The 19849-nt window shown below is 41.5% G+C and overlaps 1 protein-coding gene across 1 annotated transcript; it reads left to right on the forward strand.

The window, feature by feature from the left end:
- Positions 1 to 236: 236 nt before the first annotated feature.
- On the forward strand, positions 237 to 18547 carry tomm40 (translocase of outer mitochondrial membrane 40 homolog (yeast)). Its single transcript, XM_080767890.1, has 10 exons — positions 237 to 464; positions 1114 to 1322; positions 4453 to 4520; positions 7262 to 7354; positions 7528 to 7629; positions 7832 to 7937; positions 8956 to 9078; positions 17181 to 17257; positions 17796 to 17898; positions 18034 to 18547. The coding sequence occupies exons 2-10, from the start codon at positions 1115 to 1117 to the stop codon at positions 18171 to 18173; spliced, it is 1020 nt and encodes a 339-aa protein (XP_080624016.1). The 5' UTR covers positions 237 to 464; position 1114; the 3' UTR covers positions 18174 to 18547.
- The last annotated feature ends 1302 nt before the right edge of the window (positions 18548 to 19849 follow it).

The raw sequence follows: 19849 nt of genomic DNA on the forward strand, positions 1-19849 counted from the left end.
GTTGGGTAGTGGTGTTAACATAAGCGACTCGCGAGGTATATTATATAGTATATACTGACTCTTAAAGGTGTTAACTCCAATGCCACGGAGCGCAGACGGAAATGCCTGTATGCTTTGTAAAATACCGGATACGGTAGGGTAGGCGGACACCTTGTAGCCTGATTTGAGTGTACAGTAACCAATCGCGGCTACGACTCGAACACTGCCCTCGGCAGACAGAACGGTGCTGTGAACTTGGTTGGTTCAGTTGCCGGGTATTGAATTACCTCCGGGCACTGACGAACATCAGTGTTACGAAGGAACGTAGTGCATCTCTGACATCACAACCGGGACGTCAGGGGGTGACATCACCCTAGTGACCGCCGGTTCGACACCTGCGCTCAAGGAAGATATAGGTCCCTGTCCCTATCTCCTCGGCATTCTCAGACCAGACAAGGCCTAGTTAGGTCTCGGTCACAATCAGCGTGAGTATAAACTATAACAAAAACTGTAGTTGTATAAATATGTACCGATGACTCGGGCAGGCCCCGATGTTTTTGTACCAGTCTATTAATGAAGTTTTGAGCTGAACTCATGGTCTCCTCCAGTTAGCTAGCCGAAATAGCCCTTCATGCTAAGCTTGCATTAGCTACTGTAGGCTAATTGACACCTGCTGGCTGCTGCTAAGACCTGCTGGATAAAATCTACATATGCGTGTGCCTTCTTTAGTTAACCAGTTGAATGGCAGAATAGTTACTTGTGACAACTGTCAAAATTGTTCTGGAACGTGCTCTACAAAGTAGGGCATTTACAATTAGCCTACAAATAGAATCATGCTTTTCTCATTGACTGGGGGTACGATTAAGAATCCTTCGCAGCCAGCGGTAAATTGGCTAGCGTTGATATCACTCATGTGCAACCAGTTAGAAGTTAAATGTACGGTAACTTTGACGCAACTTGGCACAAGCAGTGGACAACCAGGGCCAGGCAAAGGACTACTAATTACCTGTGCTGTGCCAATCACATCCGCAGGTTAATTTGTGTTACCGATGGCTTTTAGATGACCTTGGCCGATCTGCAGCTCCCAGACTCAATGAATCCCCTCCTTTTGCTGTCATATCCTTCCTTTTAAAGTATGGGCAGTGTGTTGGCTGCCAGCGCCCCGGCCCCAGCCCCTGCTGCAGCCGGAAGTGGCCTGGGGGGACCAGGCCTGATGTCTGTCCCTGCAGGGTTCACCATGCCTCCAGTTTCTCCTCCAACATCTGGCTCAGTCCAGCCTGCAGATGCTGAACCCCCTCTTCCAAACCCAGGCACATATGAGGAGTGTCACCGCAAATGTAAAGGTCAGATCTTGTTGTAAGTTGCTCTGGACAAGTGTGCCTGGAATGTTGAAGGATTTTGCTTTAATCATTTTCACTTTAAACTACATTTTGGTAGCCTGGGCAGTGGGCACCATTCAGGTTCATGAACCGGTCGGGAACGGATGATATTGCTACGTCATGTTAGTATTGTTTTGTAGTCAGCAATATTCCGGAACTTCCCTTTCCCTCAAACCGATTTCTCAATAAAAGCTACAGGCTATGAGAGCTTCCGGTTTGAGGGAAAAGGAAGTTCCGTTTGATTGTTCCTGCCTGCTCCCGACCGGACTTTTGGAACAGAGAGCTTTCTTCCGAGGTGGAAAGCCTGGTGAAGTGAGGTTTTGTTGAGGCGAGGTTTTGGCTCCACGTACTGTACATAATCCATCATTGGCCAAGTGTATGACCCAATACAAAAATGCAAAACAAAGCTTATGCACATTGCAGGCTAAAAAGACCAGTATTGTACGGCAAGTTACACTACCACGTTGTCAGACTAGCATCCCTCTGCATTCGCCATTTTGTAAATTGCTATAGCCAAGATAGTCCCTTAATACATGCAACACAGATAATGGGATGAGTCTAGATTTGCAATACCCTCCATTTAACCCAACAACGTTAAACTCACCAACATTGCAGTAGGGAAAGCTTGAATTATCCTCTTTCAAACTGCAAAACGTTTGTTTCATAAAAATCCAAAGTGTTGGAGTTTGGAAGCACTTGTTTTTATTAACGGGTCGTGCTGCTGCCTCCTGCATTATGTGCAAATGCCTTATCTGTAATTCTGCATAGGCCTACTGTTCTTTTTTTAAGAATAAAAATACATACATTGATTATACTTGCATATTCTCTTCATTAAGTTAAGTTCATTAATCAAGTGTTTTTTATAATGTAATTCCTGCATACGCCACTGGACTGCACATACTGTAGATTTTAAGACACTGCAGGTCTGAACTCTAGGTTGTTACAGGCAGTGGTGTCATGCTCGTAGAACGCAGTACCACGCTGTGGTACCAGTAATATTTGACGTGCACGCACAGGGACGGAACGGTGCACGTGCAACGGTGCGTCCACGCTAGAGCGCGTCCCCCTAGATTCAAGAGAAGTCACCACTAAGATGCACAAATAAGTACCCAGTGGTCTAGGTTTACTGGCGCCCACCTACCGTGCCAAATTCAAATGGCTACTACTTTGCATAACAACAGCTTTAACTGTTTATACCTGACCGGTGACTGTGAGCGCACGTAGCCTATACACGGTAAGCATGCACACTTGACTTACAGCAGTGTGGACTGCTTGCTCCAGTAGGCTACTGCTGCTGTGTGGTATTCTCCTCCATCAAAGAACAGTTACAGGGTAGGGTAGGTACCCTCACAAAAAACATGCAGTAATCCTGGTCACTAAACTGCCTCCCCCTGACCAGCCGGGGCGCCTGATGGAGGGGAAAGGAACTGGTTGGAATAACGTGTTCCTTCCACGCGCTACGTCCAACCAGGGAAACTCCCCCCTGTCACGTGTAAAGGAGCAACTTGGACACTCAGGCATGAAGGAAGCATGAGTTCAAGTCCGTTGCTCTCCCCTTGTCCCCCATATATGGGGACTAGGTTGGTGGAGGGTGTGTAGAGCCCAGGATCACATTAGATGATTGACACAGGGGTGAAAAATGGCTTACAAAATCGTGGGATAAAGAATATTAGTAAAAAATAACCAGTTACAGATTAATCCGTCCAGGCGTCCAAAGCAAACTTTTTAGTTTCGCTAGTGTGCAGTAAAGATGTTTGTCTGGCCATTTGAAGTCTACTTTTGTGTTTTGTTTGTGTGTCTAAAACTCATACACTATTTAACAATAGGCTTTAGCTATGCAGCTGTTCTGTGTGCATGCTGCGATGCGCAAATGCACACGCGTGCGACGTTCCGTGGTACCAGTAAAATAATCACCATGACACCACTGGTTACAATACAGGGACAGTCAGTGTGACTTTCACTAGTTTCTGCTTCACTGTTCTCATGTGCTCTCCATAATTGCTTTTCAGAAAGTCCACTTCATCTTGTAACTTGGAAAATGCTTGTCAAGAAAGATTATAATTTTGGCCTTGCTCAACAGTCAATACCGTAGTGCTTAATCAGACATCACTTTCAGTTGGACAATGCACGTGGGTTTCTAAGTTGTTAACATCCTATATAGACCAATTATTTGTTTACAAACATTGGGACTGGGCCCATGGGTGACTGTTTCATGTAATCAATTCCCAACAGATCTCCAAACCTGTTTTGGGGAGCGCTGGTTTCAGTTCATTCAACCTCTTGTGTGTTTGCTAGTGAGATGCACCCTAGGAGACATTTATACTCAATGCGCAACAGTATTGCGCACAGAGAACAGCTGATATACAAGCTCACATTGCATCGCGGATGTGACTGTTGTGAGCGTAGAGGTCTGCGTGCGAGATACCATCGCGGGACGAAGCATAAATTATACTTGATGGGTTGCAGGTGCGCGTGCAGCCATGGACAAACAGACTCTTCATGAGCGCACCTCCCGTTCTTATGACAGCGACTGGAGGTTTTTAGGACAACTGATTTGAATTATTGTTCAAATACAACAGAAACCAAGGATTATATATTTCAAGGGCGAGAGATCACAATAAAAATCCTAATTCTTCCTCCACACTCGGAGAAAAACAGCATCTGAAAGTTTGATGGTGCATTTTTTTACACATGAGTGCAGTTAGAACTTTTCCATTGCATCTTATGAGAGGCAGGGTTCTTGTGCTGCCGGTATGCTGTTGCTTATCAGTGTGATGTCGTCTGTTAAGGCGTCTATACTATACCTTCAAAAGCACAAGTATTGCAAGTTTCTTAATGGCAAAGTGCGAATTTGTGGAATGATACTAGTCCAGGAACAATAACTTTAATGTGTGTGTGTGTGTGTATATATATATATATATATATATATATTATGTGATCATGTTTAGACCATGATGGATTATATAGTGGAACCAAATATGAAAAAAATGCTGAATGCAATGTAAATCCAATGTTTGACAAACTTAATCTATACAATCCAGTTTAAAGAAGTGTTTGCTTCATATGCCCAATTTTGTTCTGTTCTCCTTTCCAGAGGTCTTCCCTATGCAAATGGAAGGAGCACGGTTAGTGGTCAACAAGGGTCTAAGTAATCACTTTCAGGTCAGTGATGGATCCAGTTCTCTTGCTTGTGTTGAATGACTTACCATAACCACTAGGTGTCAGTATTGGCCAAGTCAGGGATCAGGGCACCTTGCACATTCATCCCCATTCCCCATTCATGCAGTGTAACACTATATTTGCTGGAGAATTCTTCTAAATAATGGCACTAGAGTAACAGCAGATGATGCAGATTTTACTCTGAAAAGCCCCGCCTTCCCCCCCCCCCCCCGCTGTCACATCTAAAGTCTCTCTAAAAGTGTTTATAGTCCAAACGAGATGCTTCCTGAAGTCAGAAATGAAGACAGAACATTGACCTTTTGGAAAAACCATGGAGAGCTCCCTAGATTTAGAGTTATGAGTCATTCTAATGGAGCCGTAAACAAGAACGTCAGTGCACATGCACGAAACATGAGGAGTAGGCCTATGCTGCAGAAGGAAAGGCCAATCAAGAAAAAAGACCTAAGGAGTAAGGACGCCTATACACGTCCAAGGCACCCCGCACTCCTTAGCATAATTTGTAATAAGTGCCTCAGTGTACTGGACATGTGTTGGTTAACAAAACGGTTGAGTGGCAAAACACTGAAATATGCTTAAATTATTACATCACAAATGGAATGTGACTGAATGGAGTAAGTTTATCATCTAATTGAACAATTTTCATTGGTTATTTTTTCTTAAATTAGATCTGATTTCAATTATTTAATCTGTCAGCATGAAGAGCAGACTGCTACATCATCAGGACTTTTCTTTTATGTAACAAATGTGTCATTTATTGTTCTGGATGTATAAAACTCCCAACAAGCGCTTGAATATCATACTGTATGCATGAGAGTGAGATGAGGGATGGACAAAAGATCGATTGCATGAGAGGAAAGGAGAGGAATGTTTTGTTATCAAGTGATCGTAACTTGAGTGTGCATTGACAGACACGTGAGAGTGTTATACAATACAGTACATGCATGCTTTACGGGTGTATGGGTGTGCCACTGTGCCATACATGTGCTGTAGTGTAGCCTATCCTTGTGTACATGCCTGCATGTGTGTGTGAGGTGAGGTGAACAAACAGCCTTTATGTTCCCCTTGAAGGAGGAGTGTGGGGTTGTAACTATTGCTTGGAACATAGAGGATTGTTGATTGGCTATTTCTGCGTCATTGTACATGTTTTTCAGCTAATCCAATAAGGCTGTGGGTGGGACATTGAACCAGTCTACAAAACGACAACATTCTGATTTTGTTCTCGGTGTGAGAGGCACATAAAATATTGGCACGCATGCCAGTCAAAACATTAATTCTGATCATTTGACAAATTCAAACTATTGGTAATTGGCGGGCGCAGGATTGGGATCATTCGCTACATTTGACTTTATTGTCAGCTTGCACTGAAATGTGTTTTGTGTCCATGACGTCACCGTTCAAGATACAGACAAGACATGTATACAATATATTACAAAAGATACATTACAGGACACAAATCACAGAAGCAGACAGGAACAAGAACAATGGAACATATCCTCTTGGTTTACCGATTTTGGTTTAAAAGCAGAACAGGTTCTTTAGCCTGTTTTTAGGGACTCTAAACCGCCTCATGGAAGGCAACAGTTGATCATTCAATCCCTATTCCCTATCATGTGCTATGAAACAGTTCTTGTATGTAAACGCTGCAATTAAATGGTTCATTGTAGCATAGTAAATCATTACATGATCCTTTTCATCTATCTGGCTTAAGTGCCTTGCAGAGTCGAACGTAATCGATGCAAGAATACATACAGAACGGAGGGTGAAAAAAATTCTCCCTTGCGTTGTCAGTTACGTTATCCGCCAGGTTGGGATCGGCTCCCGAGCCAACGCAACCAAATTGCTTGCGTTGCGTACCTTACGTCGAGGACACCCTGCCCACCTGGAGGCAGCAGAGAGAAAGGTTTTGTTTCCTGCTCTGCTCCTACCCCTGAAACAAGAGGGAAGCCACTCCATTGTAAAAAAATAATTTTAGAATTCAGGACGCCGTCAGAAGATGTCATGATTGTCATAAGGCTTTTGTTAAATACATAACGTTTACACTACATTATTATTATTACAACAGTACACATACAGTACAGTACATGCAACGTTTGAAACCACCAACAGTTAAAAAAGGCCTGGAAGAGAATAAAAGGGCACAACATACAGACAGTGAGGAGTTTGTTAGTATTTCGCCATAAAGATGGCTAGCCAAAGCTAGATGGCTAACTAGCCATATCTGCTGTCACCATAGAGAATAGTTATAAATAATATACTCTAAAGGTTGTCACCTGTCTTAATGATTGTTGTTAGACCTTCTGCTTGATCTTCTTCCTCGGGAGTTCTCCATCACAGTTTCTGATGGCATAAATACTGGTGTAGTTTTGACAACCAACCATGCCATCAGCCCTTGCAAGTTGCAACAACGACAACGGCACGGGGGGAAAAAGACCAGATCTATTCACTTCCTGAAAATGCAGCGTTGCTTTCTGGGACAGCTTCATAGTGTCACAGCTGCCATCTAGTGGACGAGTACATTACAGTGATTTATAATCCGACGCAAGCAACGCAAGGACTATGCATGTATAAAATAATATTGCGTTTCTTTGTTTCCGTTTGACTCCCCCACGCAAGGAACAAAACGGACTATGTACAGGCCTTTAGTGTCTACTTTGGTGTACGCAGTTCCAATATAAATGTTATGATTACAGCTGAACATATTTGTGTGTCCCGTTTCTTTATAGATAAGTCATACTGTTACCTTAAGTACCCTTGGGGATTCTGGCTATCGGTTTGGTTCCACCTACATAGGCAGCAAGCAGACTGGACCCGGAGAGGTAGGTCCACCAGTCCATTTAGCACTCCTTAAAGCTCCTTGTTCCCATGTGTTCTTTAATATTTTGTTGGAAAAAAACAAACACAACCTGATAATATATAGATGACTGCATTATTATTAGGTTTTGTTTGTTTATTTTGACTGAGAAATAAATGAAACCTTGGTTCCCCTCAGTCGTTCCCAGTTATTGTTGGAGATATGGACAACACCGGCAGCCTGAACGCACAGATCATCCACCAGCTCACCACCGCTGTTCGCTCCAAAATAGTCATGCAGGTATACAGAAGGCTGAAAAATATTGGCATTTTTTTCCCTGTGTCAAGTCCGCTATTCTTCTAGTTAAGATACATTTTCATTATAATATGAAGAACGAATGGAATATGCAAACAATTCTAAGCACATGTTTGTTTCTTAGAGAATGTTAAACGTGTACAGTATATCATCTAAATTGTAATGTGTGCCTTTTTGCAATTTGTAGACTCAGCAACATAAGTTTGTGAACTGGCAGTGTGACATGGAGTACCGTGGGGAGGACTTTACTTCTGCTGTAACATTCGGAAACCCTGATGTCTTCGTCGGCTCTGGTATAGTTATGTCGAACATGCCATTGATTCACAAATTGCAAGGGTAAAATGGTAAATGGTGCATTTACTGTATATAGCGCCTTTATCCAAGGCGCTATACATAGATTGTGCATTACATTACATTCACCCATTCACACACCCATGAAACAATGCATGGCACCTACCTGCACAACCTCAGTGTCTTGCTCAGGGAACTTCGACACTAACTATGGGGGAGCCCGGGTTCGAGCTGGCAACCTTGTGGTTCCCATCCAGCCACTCTACCCCTGAGCCACCGCCGCCCCAAAGGGTGGTAGTGTGAGAAACCAATCATGAAAGTTAAAGACAAAACATAGTTGACCAGTTCAGTGGCCTTGTAGTTAGTGTCTGTCCTGATACTGGGAGGTTGGTGGTCAATCCTTGGCTAAGTCATACCAAAAGACTATAAAAGTGGTACCCAATGCCTCCCTGCTTGGCACTCAGCATCAAGGGTTGGCTTGGGGGTAAGTCCCTGCGACATCATGTCCAGGGGGTGTACTTGTATGTACATCAAGCAGCCACAGGGCAGGCTATTTGGAATCAGGAGACTGAACAACAGGCCACATGGCTCGGGAAGGATAGGTTCCAAGCCTAATAATGGTATGAGAGCGAGGAAAAACCAAGCAGGCAAAAGAGACAAACGTACTACACTAGTGTGTTACATTTACATAAAATGGAAATTTGTCTTCGGCACACCAGCAGTCAGTTCACAACAATAAAAACATTACATAAACTACTAACGCAGCAACAGTGATCATGGGCTGTGGGGATTAGGTGGTGAACTATTTAAACATTTTCTTATTTAAAATGTCCACAGCAGTTGGCACAAACAAAGTTTTGTAACCCTTCTTTTTAGCTAATTTGACTCCAAGCCTCCTGCCTGATGGCAACAAGTCAAATTCAGAACGAAGAGGGTGGGTGGAATCATTGTAAATCTGAATGGCCTTTTTGGTTATGGAGCGGTTGTATATGTCCTGAAGTTGCAATGTGTTCGTTGCAGGTATTTTGGTTGGCCGCTACCTCCAGTCCATCACACCAGCACTGGCTCTTGGTGGTGAGCTGGTCTACCACAGGAGACCTGGGGAGGAAGGAGCCGTCACCTCCCTTATGGGCAGGTACACGGGTAAGATCTACTGGTACACACCCTCAGTGTAAACATGTAAAATATGGTTTTATAGAGTGAGGAAGGATTCCTGTTTAGCAGAATTTAATACTGTATCTTTTGTAATGCTGTCTTTGTGCCACTAGTTTAGTAGTCAAAAAGGATAGTTGAAACAGGGAAACGGATGGAAGCAACAGGGAAGCATAACTAACAACATTATGATGTGTGGAAAGTAGGAAACCCCAGAGGGGAAGATATTGAGGAAGAAAACTACAGATCTTGTTTATTTACAAGAACTGGTGAAGACCTTAACTGGTCAAAACATTTTACAGAATATTTTGTTATAACTTTTACTTTCCTTCCTCTCCTTTAAATCTTTTGAGTGCTCGGATTCAGGGGTCACCAACATGGGAACTACCCATAGATCCGAAGTCCCGTTAGTCCGAACATGCACTGCTCCCGTGCTTGCGGTTAGGTTTAGGTTTGCTCCCGTGCTTGCGGTTAGGTTTAGGTTAGGGTTAGAGATAGGGATAGTAATTTCGGAACAATGAACCTTCTGACTAATGACACGGCACCATCAACATGTCTGTACACGGACAAACGTGTCTTATTTACAGTGGAAAAAGGTGCAGGAAAAGATCAAAAACAGATCTGTTCAGAACAATCTGCTACAAAAGCAAAAGAAGGAAAATAACTGGACAAGTAAAGCTGTCTGAAAAAGTTTTTTACAGTTGAAAGTATTTCAAAGTGTCCAAATATAACAACACAATACTATAATATCACTCCTGATCACCATCAGACCTCCAGCTTAGAAGTTTGTTCACCTCTGATCAAAGAGCCATTGCCTGAAACGAGTTGTGACACTGCATTATGATTCCTTTTAAATCCTATTATACGTGATGATTTTGACTTATTTTTCCATTTGTTCCATTGGCATACTCAACCATACAAAGTCATAGACTTTCTCATCATGATATAAGAAGGTTTCTGGCACCCAGCTCGTAGCATGGCTCATTAGTCAATAGATTTTCAATCCATACAGTACCTCCTGGGTTCGAATCCCACTGAGGGGAACCATGGTTTCATTTATTGTTCAGATAGAGAGAGAGAGAATTAATTTCCTGTAGGTGGACTCGACGTAGCTGCGGGTTTAAACCCTCACCAGGTGCATCTCTTCTACTACAGTGAGCGGTAGAGTGACTGATGTTAGTTTGCCTCAAACGTTACTCTTTTACCTGCTTTTTACTTACACTAACATTACAAAGATGCCCAGAACATCGAGATGAACCTGTGTAGTTTCAACAGCTTTAGTGGCAACAGTGTAGTGGCAACAATTAAAAATAAATAAAAACGGAATGTCAAAATATCCACCGCGGTAGCTGAGACCAGAGCCATTGAGTAATTGTTCAGACGAAGCAGTGAAAGATACATAACGTCAGTCTTACCCAATCTTTCTGTTTTATGAACACAAGGCTGCTGTACTTTATACCTCATACTAAGAATTTAAAGTAAATTCCCTACCTACTCAGCCCAAAAATGACAACCAATCAGAGACCAAAGTATTATTTTGCATGGCCTTAGGGTTTATGGCTTTATAAGATGTGAAGATCAGATCGCTGCAGGCTGAGCTCAGTGTGTGCATACGCAGTATTTCTTTGTGCACCATTAGACATTTATTGAAGCCACTAGATTTCGGTTTTAGGCTATGTCAACAACCTTTGACTGTATCGGCTGTTAGAGAGGCTATGTGCATAATAATGCATTCAAACTTGAGCCTGACACTAAGGCCCAGGCTACACGTATGTGGATCTTTTGCAAAACGGATATTTTCGTCCTCCGTTTTAGAAAAAATCCCTGCCCATACGACAGAGATATCCGAGTCCACACACAAACGCAGAAACGCATTGAACGCAGTATAAAATCACTGCAGTAGCCGGTTTCAATTGTAGGCTATATTATATTTGATTTTATATTTACACTTGAGGTGCCAATCATATTTTTTTTAATGAAGGAATAAGTACCGCATTTTAAAAGTCACCTACATTGTGAGTACATTGTCTGTCAGCATGTCACACTATGTGCATAAATCTCCAAATCCCGACTCGACTTTTCTCTCCATATAATAAAAAAATTATACACTTTACCATTGCTCTGGCGACTTGGCAAGTCCCGCACAGAAAATAATAGCAGAGTCAGACCTATAGAAGTGTCCACAACCACTTATGAGCTTGAGTGGCTATATTTTCGACGTGTATAATTTATTTATACGTTTATTTAACAGGGACAATACAAAAAACAATGTATGAAGTTGTAAAAACATGAAACCGTTGCAAATTAGCCGTGGCTACAAACCCATATACATTGCAACCACAGTACCTGGTTAGGCCTTTCTATAGTTCTATACATCCACTTAAAACAATCCTTTACAACATCTACCTAAAACAATCTTTTACATACAAATACTAATACATCCAATACATCTAATCCAAGTAAAATAACAGTTTTAAAATGTGCCTAACACATTAGTGTTCGCACCTCTGGCCCGATTTCAACCAGAGTTTGTCGTTTTATTTCAGTTGTTGGGGCATTCCACAGGTATATCCCTTGTACTGAGTAAGAAGACTGACCAAATGTGGTGTTACGCTTTGCTACCTTGAGTTTGCCGGCTGCGGATCCTCTTGTGATCCTACTAGTTGGTCTATCTGGTCCTTTTATCTGAGGACAGAGTACCGCTGGGGCAAGATCATGAACACATTAGAAAATTATCTTAATGAAAGAGAATTTAATAAAACTGTCAAAACTATGCAATGATGCCATTTTATTGGTTTTTGTATCCATTATTTTGAGTGCTTGTTTATAAAGTGATGTGAATGGTTTGATGACTGACTGTGAGGCCTGGCCCCAGACAGTAATACAGGAGAACATAGGAGATATGGGAAAAAATCATGGCTTGCATAAACAGTTGGGCTGCGTGCAGTGGTATATATTGTCTGGTTAGTCTAAAGCAGTTCAGGTTTGTTTTTAGAGTATTGCTCAACTTTTTGGTGTGTTTATCAAATTTTAGTTGAGTCAAGAATGACACCCAGAAATTTGAATTCCCTGACTTCATCAAATTCTTCTTGGTCTATTTTAATGTTCAATTCATAATTTTCTTGCCTCATTATTGAGAAGTTCATTGCTACTGTCTTTTTTAGATTCAGAGTTAGGTGATTCCTTTTAAGCCATTGAGACACATCCTCCATTTCCTGGATTGGTATCTCTGCTACTTCACCAGGGGTTGTAGCCGGTACATAAATGATTGTATAATCTGCATACATTTGGCAGGTAGTGCTTTTACAGCATGTTGGTAAATCATTGAATCATTTTACACCCATTAATACATGTCACGTTAACTTATAATGTAGGCTAATAAAAGTTCACAAGCCCATTGTCGGCATGCAGGCACACTGACAAATGCAGTCGAGGGGTGCGCCCTTTATTACCTAAACAGGAGAGAGCCATATGCGCACGGCGACCCACTGTATACTTTCTTCTCACCATTCACACCTCTCTCTCTCTGCACCCCCTCTCTCTCCCCTCCATGACCATGCTATATCCACAGACTACAGTTTATCTGTAGCGGTCCGCATTTAACATATTGTTCAAGCTTCGCACACAGCACCAATACAAATGAAATCACCAGTCCGCACTGGACTAGTAAGCTGATGTATTTATTAGTGTGCCCTAAAAGGGCAACCAGACTCTTGTAATTGAGACACTTTATTATTATTATTATTATTTTACTGGAGTAAGACAAAGTTTGGCGCTTTATACCTCCCACAGTTTTGACTGTACGCACTTGAGCCATATGTCAAATTGACGGGAGTCGTGTGATTGTGCTTTGCTAAGAGAAATGTTGTATAGTTTAATTGATATGAATTTATTAGTGAATTAAATTAGCCCATTGACTTCAATGGAAAAATGCGAAAAATCACATTCAAGTATTTTTTCCTCAGAGACTGTAATCACTATAGTTACAAAACTTCAACATTATCACTAAAATCATTTAACCTATAATGTTATAATTTTATCGGTCGGCCTCATCGTGGCGCTATAACTTTACATTTTGGCTTATAACTCTTAAAATCAAAATTATTTCCTTGGATTCCTTGGGTCATGACGCATCTCCCCATATAGGCCACGCCCATTTCCGCCATGATATATTTTCTGCCATTTAGAATTTTGTCCAAAACACACTTTTTGCTTTTCCTCCTACATATTTTGTCCAAATCTCACAAAAATCTGTACACGTTATCTCTGGACCCATCCAATTAAAACACGAAGTGCAGAATTTTGAGTGCGTATCGTTCGGCCGTAATCGTCGTCCGAAGTTAGTAGGGGGGGCCTATATCACAGAAAATGCCATAAATCACGAACGGAATGTCCAATCCATCCCAAATTTGAATCACATGTCCGGGGTGGTTCAATCAACCAAGTTCTAAAAGCAAAAACATGAATTTTGGGGGTTAAATCCCCTCCGAATTACTTACACATGATCTAAGGTGTGACTTGAAATTGTAATTGGCTGGCAATATTAGTGGGAGGGGCATATGTAAGCCACTGCGGCAACCACACTCTGCAATTTTTTTAAATTGCGAATTTTTTATATTCATATTTGAATAGAAAAGAGAGGTCGCACACAATGCATCGCGACACATCGTGAGCTTGTAGATCAGCTATTTTCAAATGGTCGAAATGTATATAGGGTTGAAGTGGTTACAGTAATGTATGTTTTTCTAATCAAAATGTAAATCTCCAAAGTAACTAGTAACTAAAGTTTTCAAATAATTGTAGTGGAGTAAAAGTACAAATGTTGGCTCTGAGATGTAGTGGAGTAGATGTAAATGTATTGGAAATTTGAATAAAGTCAAGTAAAGTACAAATACATCAAAATTGTACTTAAGTACAGTATTTGAGTAAATGTACTTCGTCAACAAAGAGAGAAGTATATGACCAAGCTGTCCGTCTGATGACAAAAAAGATTACAAAAGAAAGGAGAGAGAACTATGACTAAGACACAGAAGTGGTCAATGTTATCCTCAACTTCAAATTGACATCTGTTGTCCAGATCATATCTCACAGCAGGGCTGCAGGGCTGAATCATTCAGGCCGCGGTAGTCAAGTCATACACCCAGCCAGGCCACCCTATCCCTATTCCCACACACTAGTACGTTTGGATTACAACAGAGCCATACAGTATAGACAGAGTTGCGACATTGACAGGGCAGAAAACAGCCCGGTCACGTGGTTCATGTATTCACGCGAGCCCTATCGACTACAATACATTCCATAAACTTCCGTATTTCAAATCTCTGTATTTATGCCAAATATTGCGATATCGATACGATATACGATATTACCGTTAAAATTTAATATTCTACATTTTAAGTGTTGCAACACTTATACATACATACACGTGTGGGTATTGAAAAACCATAAAACCTGGGTGATCTATTCTACTGTATGCTATCAAATTGTATGTTTATTCATGCAGCATAGTACTGTAGTATATTGGTGTTATAAGATGTATGTTATACTTTAGCTATTGAAAAATAGCAGATCTACAAGCTCATAACGAGGCGCCACGCTACGAGCTTGTAGGTCTGCTATTTTTTTTTTATCGTGAAAATGTGGTGCAAATCTTTGAATATATATATTCTGTCAGAGCGATCGTTTTTAACTCAATCTTTGCTTCATGGGGGGTCCCTGGAACAACATATTTTCATATTTTCAAATACATATATTTTTGGGGTCCTTGACATGACAAACTTTAAGAATGACTGACATGGAAACATAGGCTTTTCAGAAAACTGACATTTGCAGAAATGTCTTCAGGTCTAAATGGGCCTGGACCGCATCCCCATGCATGATATGATCTACTGCACCACGGATATGTCAACATGAAGTCGAAATGAGTCATAGTTCTCTCTTTTTGTATCTTTTTGTCATCAGTTTCCTCCTTTAAGTGAAAGAAAAGTAGTGTCAAAATATCTTTTGTATATTCGCCTTCAAAACAGGCCGTATAGTAGCTTTTCGTGCTGGGGCCCTTTACCGTTTGTCGCAAAAACATGAATTTTGGGGGTTAAATCCCCTCCGAATTACTTACACATGATCTAACGTGTGTCGTGTGACTTGAAATGGTAATTGGCTGGCAATATTAGTGGGAGGGGCATATGTAAGACACTGCGGCAACCACACTCTGCAATTTTTTTAAATTGCGAATTTTCTAGTTATTGGATGCAGCAGAGCAGAGCCTTTGCTCGCTGCAGTTGATGCAACATATGTTTTAAAGTTGTTCACAGTGATAACAATTGGATAGATATCTGTGTAGTTTCCATGCATGCACAAGCTGCATTTCTCACCTAATTATAGTAAAAATGATATGGGCTAATAAGCGGTGACATCATCGTTTCTCAAAAGCTCCCTTTCGCATGACTACACAGATCCACTGATTGATGATGATTGATGATTGATCACAAATCTTCACTTAATTATCCGTTTCCAAAAACCTCCGTTTGAGTGGCTGAAAACACAGTTTGCGTGTGGCTGAAAGGTCCATATATACAGTGTGTGTAGCCTGGGCCTAAGCCTCTCCGGTCTATAAATGTTGATTGGACTCTTCCCATGTCTGTGGACTGTGATGTGCTGTGTTGTCCACTAATGCTGGACAAGGTTGCGCTTTCCCCAAGTCCCAACTTTTTGTTTTTCAATATTTTTATAGATTTTTACATTTTATGACAAAGACAAGACAGAAAAAACTAAACTAAAAACAGACAGCTCAGCTCAGACACGTTGTGGAACAAAGGACATGGTTATACACATATACCCATTACCTACATTGAACCAAAAGTAAATACAAATATGGACACATTGTTTGGTGCTTGAAAGTCTCCAGAGAAAATTAAAGAAAATAAAATAAGATATATATATATATATATATATATATATATACATACACACACACACACACACACACACACACACACACACACACACACAACTTTATCCATCAAGGTTAGTGGTATCGCTTCTGTCCAGGAACCCTATGGTCAAGGTGGTAGCTAACTGAGGGCCAACAAAGCCCAAGTCCCAACTTGTCACCACCCCCAGTAAAACAAATGTATTTTTGTATTTTTCAGTTCATTATTTCTGTATTTAAAACGCATCCCGAGATCAAAGGGAAATGAAAACATCATATTCACACATGAGCAGTGGAGCGGTAACATTATTGGAGATTGTTTAACAAAGTGAATAGATGACATTACAGTCCCAGGAATCTGTACAATCAATCGGGTTATGCCAGAACTCTGGGTGCAGCTACGGTATGCATCTACCAACAATTGCTCAAATTGACGTAAACTAAACGCTTCATAAACCGTTACCATGCCTCCCTTGTTTGCAGTTTTAGGTATTCAAAGGAAATCTTGAACTTTTTCACACACCTTAACTTTGTTTGTGGTGATATGTCTTTCCTTGTTTGAACAATAATATTCACCTGTCTCTTGATAGTTAGGTTCATGTTGTTGACTTAAAGCTGCACCATGTCATCATTCATCATTTTTCGACTTTGAGATCATGGATTTCACAATGCCACGCCAGACTTTCCGGTCCTTCATTCTACCCCGGATTTGAACCCGGTTTCCTGCACAAGTGCAGAATGTTGTACCGTAAATCTAATAGAGTTTGGGGGTTTAAATGTAATCTTCACCATCAGATGTGTGTCAGATCCTGTGTCTAGGTGAGACATGACCTTTGACACAATCTAAATGTCTCAATAAATGAGCAGGGAGACAAAATACAACAATCCCAATTGTATAAGATATATTGTATTTACCATACAAATTGGACAAAATTACATTGTATTCATTAAAAATAATTGCATGGTTTAACTACTGTAGTAGTGGCACAAAATCAGCATTAGAGTGTGACAGATGGAAGAACTCCAGCTCAGGTCAGCATACCAATGTTATCCAGTCAGGAGAGAGAACCCCACAAAAAATACTCTACAGCAATTATTGGACTTTGTAGCTATTTAACACTATTGGTTGTTGTTAAATATTGTTTTTGCTGTGTGATCCCTCCAGGTGATAACTTTGTTGCTACATTAACTCTTGGTGGAGCTGGAGCTCATGCTACATACTACCACAAAGCCAACGACCAGGTAGGTAGCTTTGTTACATCTCGCTATCATGTGGTTGTCTTGAGTTTGCTGTTAACCCATTTAGACCCGACGACGATTCTAAAAATGTGCTTCTAAATCCTGACAGTTTTCTGAAAAACCCTATGTTTCTATGTCAGTGGTGCTCAACCTTCTTCATGTCAAGGACCACCAGAATTATCTGTAATTGGCCTCCGACCCCCATCTCAAAATATGTTGTTCCAGAGATCCCCTCCCCAGAAGCAAATATTTGGGTTAAAAACGTTGACTCTGAAAGAATATATATTCAAAGATTTGCGAAACATTTTCACAATTTTTCAAAAATAGCAGATCTACACCCTCGTAGATCTGCTATTTTTCAATAACACAATGCTTAAAACACCAAAAGGGGTTCCCGTCCAGAATGGGTTAATCATCACATCTGTCCCTAGTGAATGTAAGGACATCTTCTTTACCAACATGGAGGTGTGAACTCTAACTAAATTTAAACGATGTACTGTATTTAGTATTTTCATTCCATATTCTATTTGATGTCTACTAGCTGCAAGTAGGGCTTGAATTTGAGGCCAGCACGAGGATGCAAGACACCACAACATCGTTTGGCTACCAGCTGGACCTTCCCAAAGCCGACCTTGTTTTTAAAGGTATACACACATGATAAGAGTACTGTATAACAAGTTTATGGTACTGTGTGTGTGCATTGCTACAGATTGACAAATGTTTAGTTGTATGATTAACCAGTTTCCAGTGCGTTTACCATCTTTCCTTTTCTGTCGTAGGTACGCTTGACAGTAACTGGGTTGTAGGAGCAACCTTAGAAAAGAAACTATTGCCTCTGCCCCTCACACTGGCACTGGCGGCCTTCCTCAACCACCGCAAGGACAAGTTCCAGTGTGGCTTCAGCGTCACCATCGGCTAGAGGTGCCACTGGTAATCAAGAGCCAGCACACAGGCCTCTGCTTGGACAGGCACAGAGACACGCAGGGACCTGGACTGATCTTTTTTGTAGAAACCAGATTCAGAGACTCTTATAACCGACTTCAGGGACAGAGAGAGTGCAGAGAGAGCAAGAGAAACGACTACCCAAGGAGCCAGGACTGGCCAAGCCATGCCTACATACTGTAGCACAAATGTATATTTCCTTTTCGGTGTATCTGGTGGAAAAACCCCAGAGGCTAGAGTGATGCGTGGCCGGGAGAGGTGATGCATGTGTGATGTTTAATTGTGTTTAATCAAAACAAGTTTGTTAGACTTGATATGTCATGGTTTGAAAATAAACAATTACTTTTGTAATGCTGGATGTTTGTGGTCGTTTAAACAAGACAAAGGACACCATTCCTGGACAGTAGTATATAAAGCCACCTTTGCGGTTCTGGAACATGAGAAGCCTGCATTTATGGTTTAATTATTTGGAAGATAGTATTCTGCTACTGTAAAGTGTAAACGTTTACATGTTTTATACTGTAAAGTGTAAACATGCATGTTCAACTTACTCACTGGAAAATATACAGCTACAAAGTACAAGTGTATAAAGTGATTTTATGTGATTTCCATGTAGAGGAAAGTGACTAAGACTAAATCGGAATTTCCTGACAAAATTATTGCATAAATTAAATGTTTTCTCCCCAAATTTCTACCAGCCCCCCCCCCCCCATTAACAGTACACACACAGACGGAGTGGAAAGCCGCTGGGATTGTGGAGGAACCGTGCTACATGGAGGTGAGGAAGTGTTTGACCTGGGTGTCAGCCCAACACTCAATAGGACCTTTCTGACACAGTTGTTCGCTTCAACCCACTCAAACTATTTACAAGGTTCTTTATTATTTGTCTCCAGAGGAAGAAATTTGTCTTAGACAAAGGGCCTGCATGCAAGCGTAGCCCTTATGTCCATGTCGCGCAGTGCAGCGCCAAATAGTGTGTGTGTCCATGAGAACAGTTCGGTGGAAAGTTCATTTCCCATGTGTTTGTGTGTTCCTGGCATATCTCCCGAAGGTCATGTCACGTTGCCTCATTGTCCTGCGTTATCATGGTTCAATGGAGACGAACACAGCCCAGACGAAGACACAACAGGTGTCAGGGAGGGAGGGGGGGGGGGGGGGGCAGCAGAGGATCCTTTCTTGCGCTGTCTCTTCTTGTGGAGATTGTCAATTGGGGGAATCCAGATTCATGTTTAGAGCGAGGGATAGCAATATGGCTGACCTGTTCCAAGATCGTGTCCATCTTCTGATGCATCTCCCTAATTGCCCTGCCCAGCTCGGCCATGGCAGGCAGTATAGGGGCTCCGTTCAGTGTTGCCATTTTTCCAATTCTTCGGTACACAAGACCAATGCACAGCCCAATCAGCAGAAATAACCATAAATCCAAATAGATATGCCTCTTCTACGCTGATAGTCGGGGGAAGATCCATCAGGGTATTGAGCGGGCTCTCCAGAACCCAATTTACATGAAAAAATGTTGTCCATCACGTACAGAGACCATACATTGTGATATCTGCTACTACTTATACATCTCAGGGGTTTACCGTATTTATTTCAGTTGCTGCATCTGGTCTTATTTCACCAGGAGTACGACCAGGACCTGTGCTTTGCACCAGA

The sequence above is a fragment of the Protomyctophum bolini genome, assembly GCF_963924005.1.
Source record: "Protomyctophum bolini genome assembly, chromosome: 7".
Lineage (NCBI taxonomy): Eukaryota > Metazoa > Chordata > Actinopteri > Myctophiformes > Myctophidae > Protomyctophum > Protomyctophum bolini.

Coding starts and splice junctions, on each gene's coding strand:
- tomm40 (XM_080767890.1), top strand. CDS start 1,115: ATGGGCAGTGTGTTGGCTGCCAGCGCCCCGGCCCCAGCCCCTGCTGCA. Junction 9,079..17,180: donor CCTTATGGGCAGGTACACGG/GTAAGATCTACT, acceptor TGATCCCTCCAG/GTGATAACTTTGTTGCTACA. Junction 17,899..18,033: donor AGCCGACCTTGTTTTTAAAG/GTATACACACAT, acceptor TTTCTGTCGTAG/GTACGCTTGACAGTAACTGG.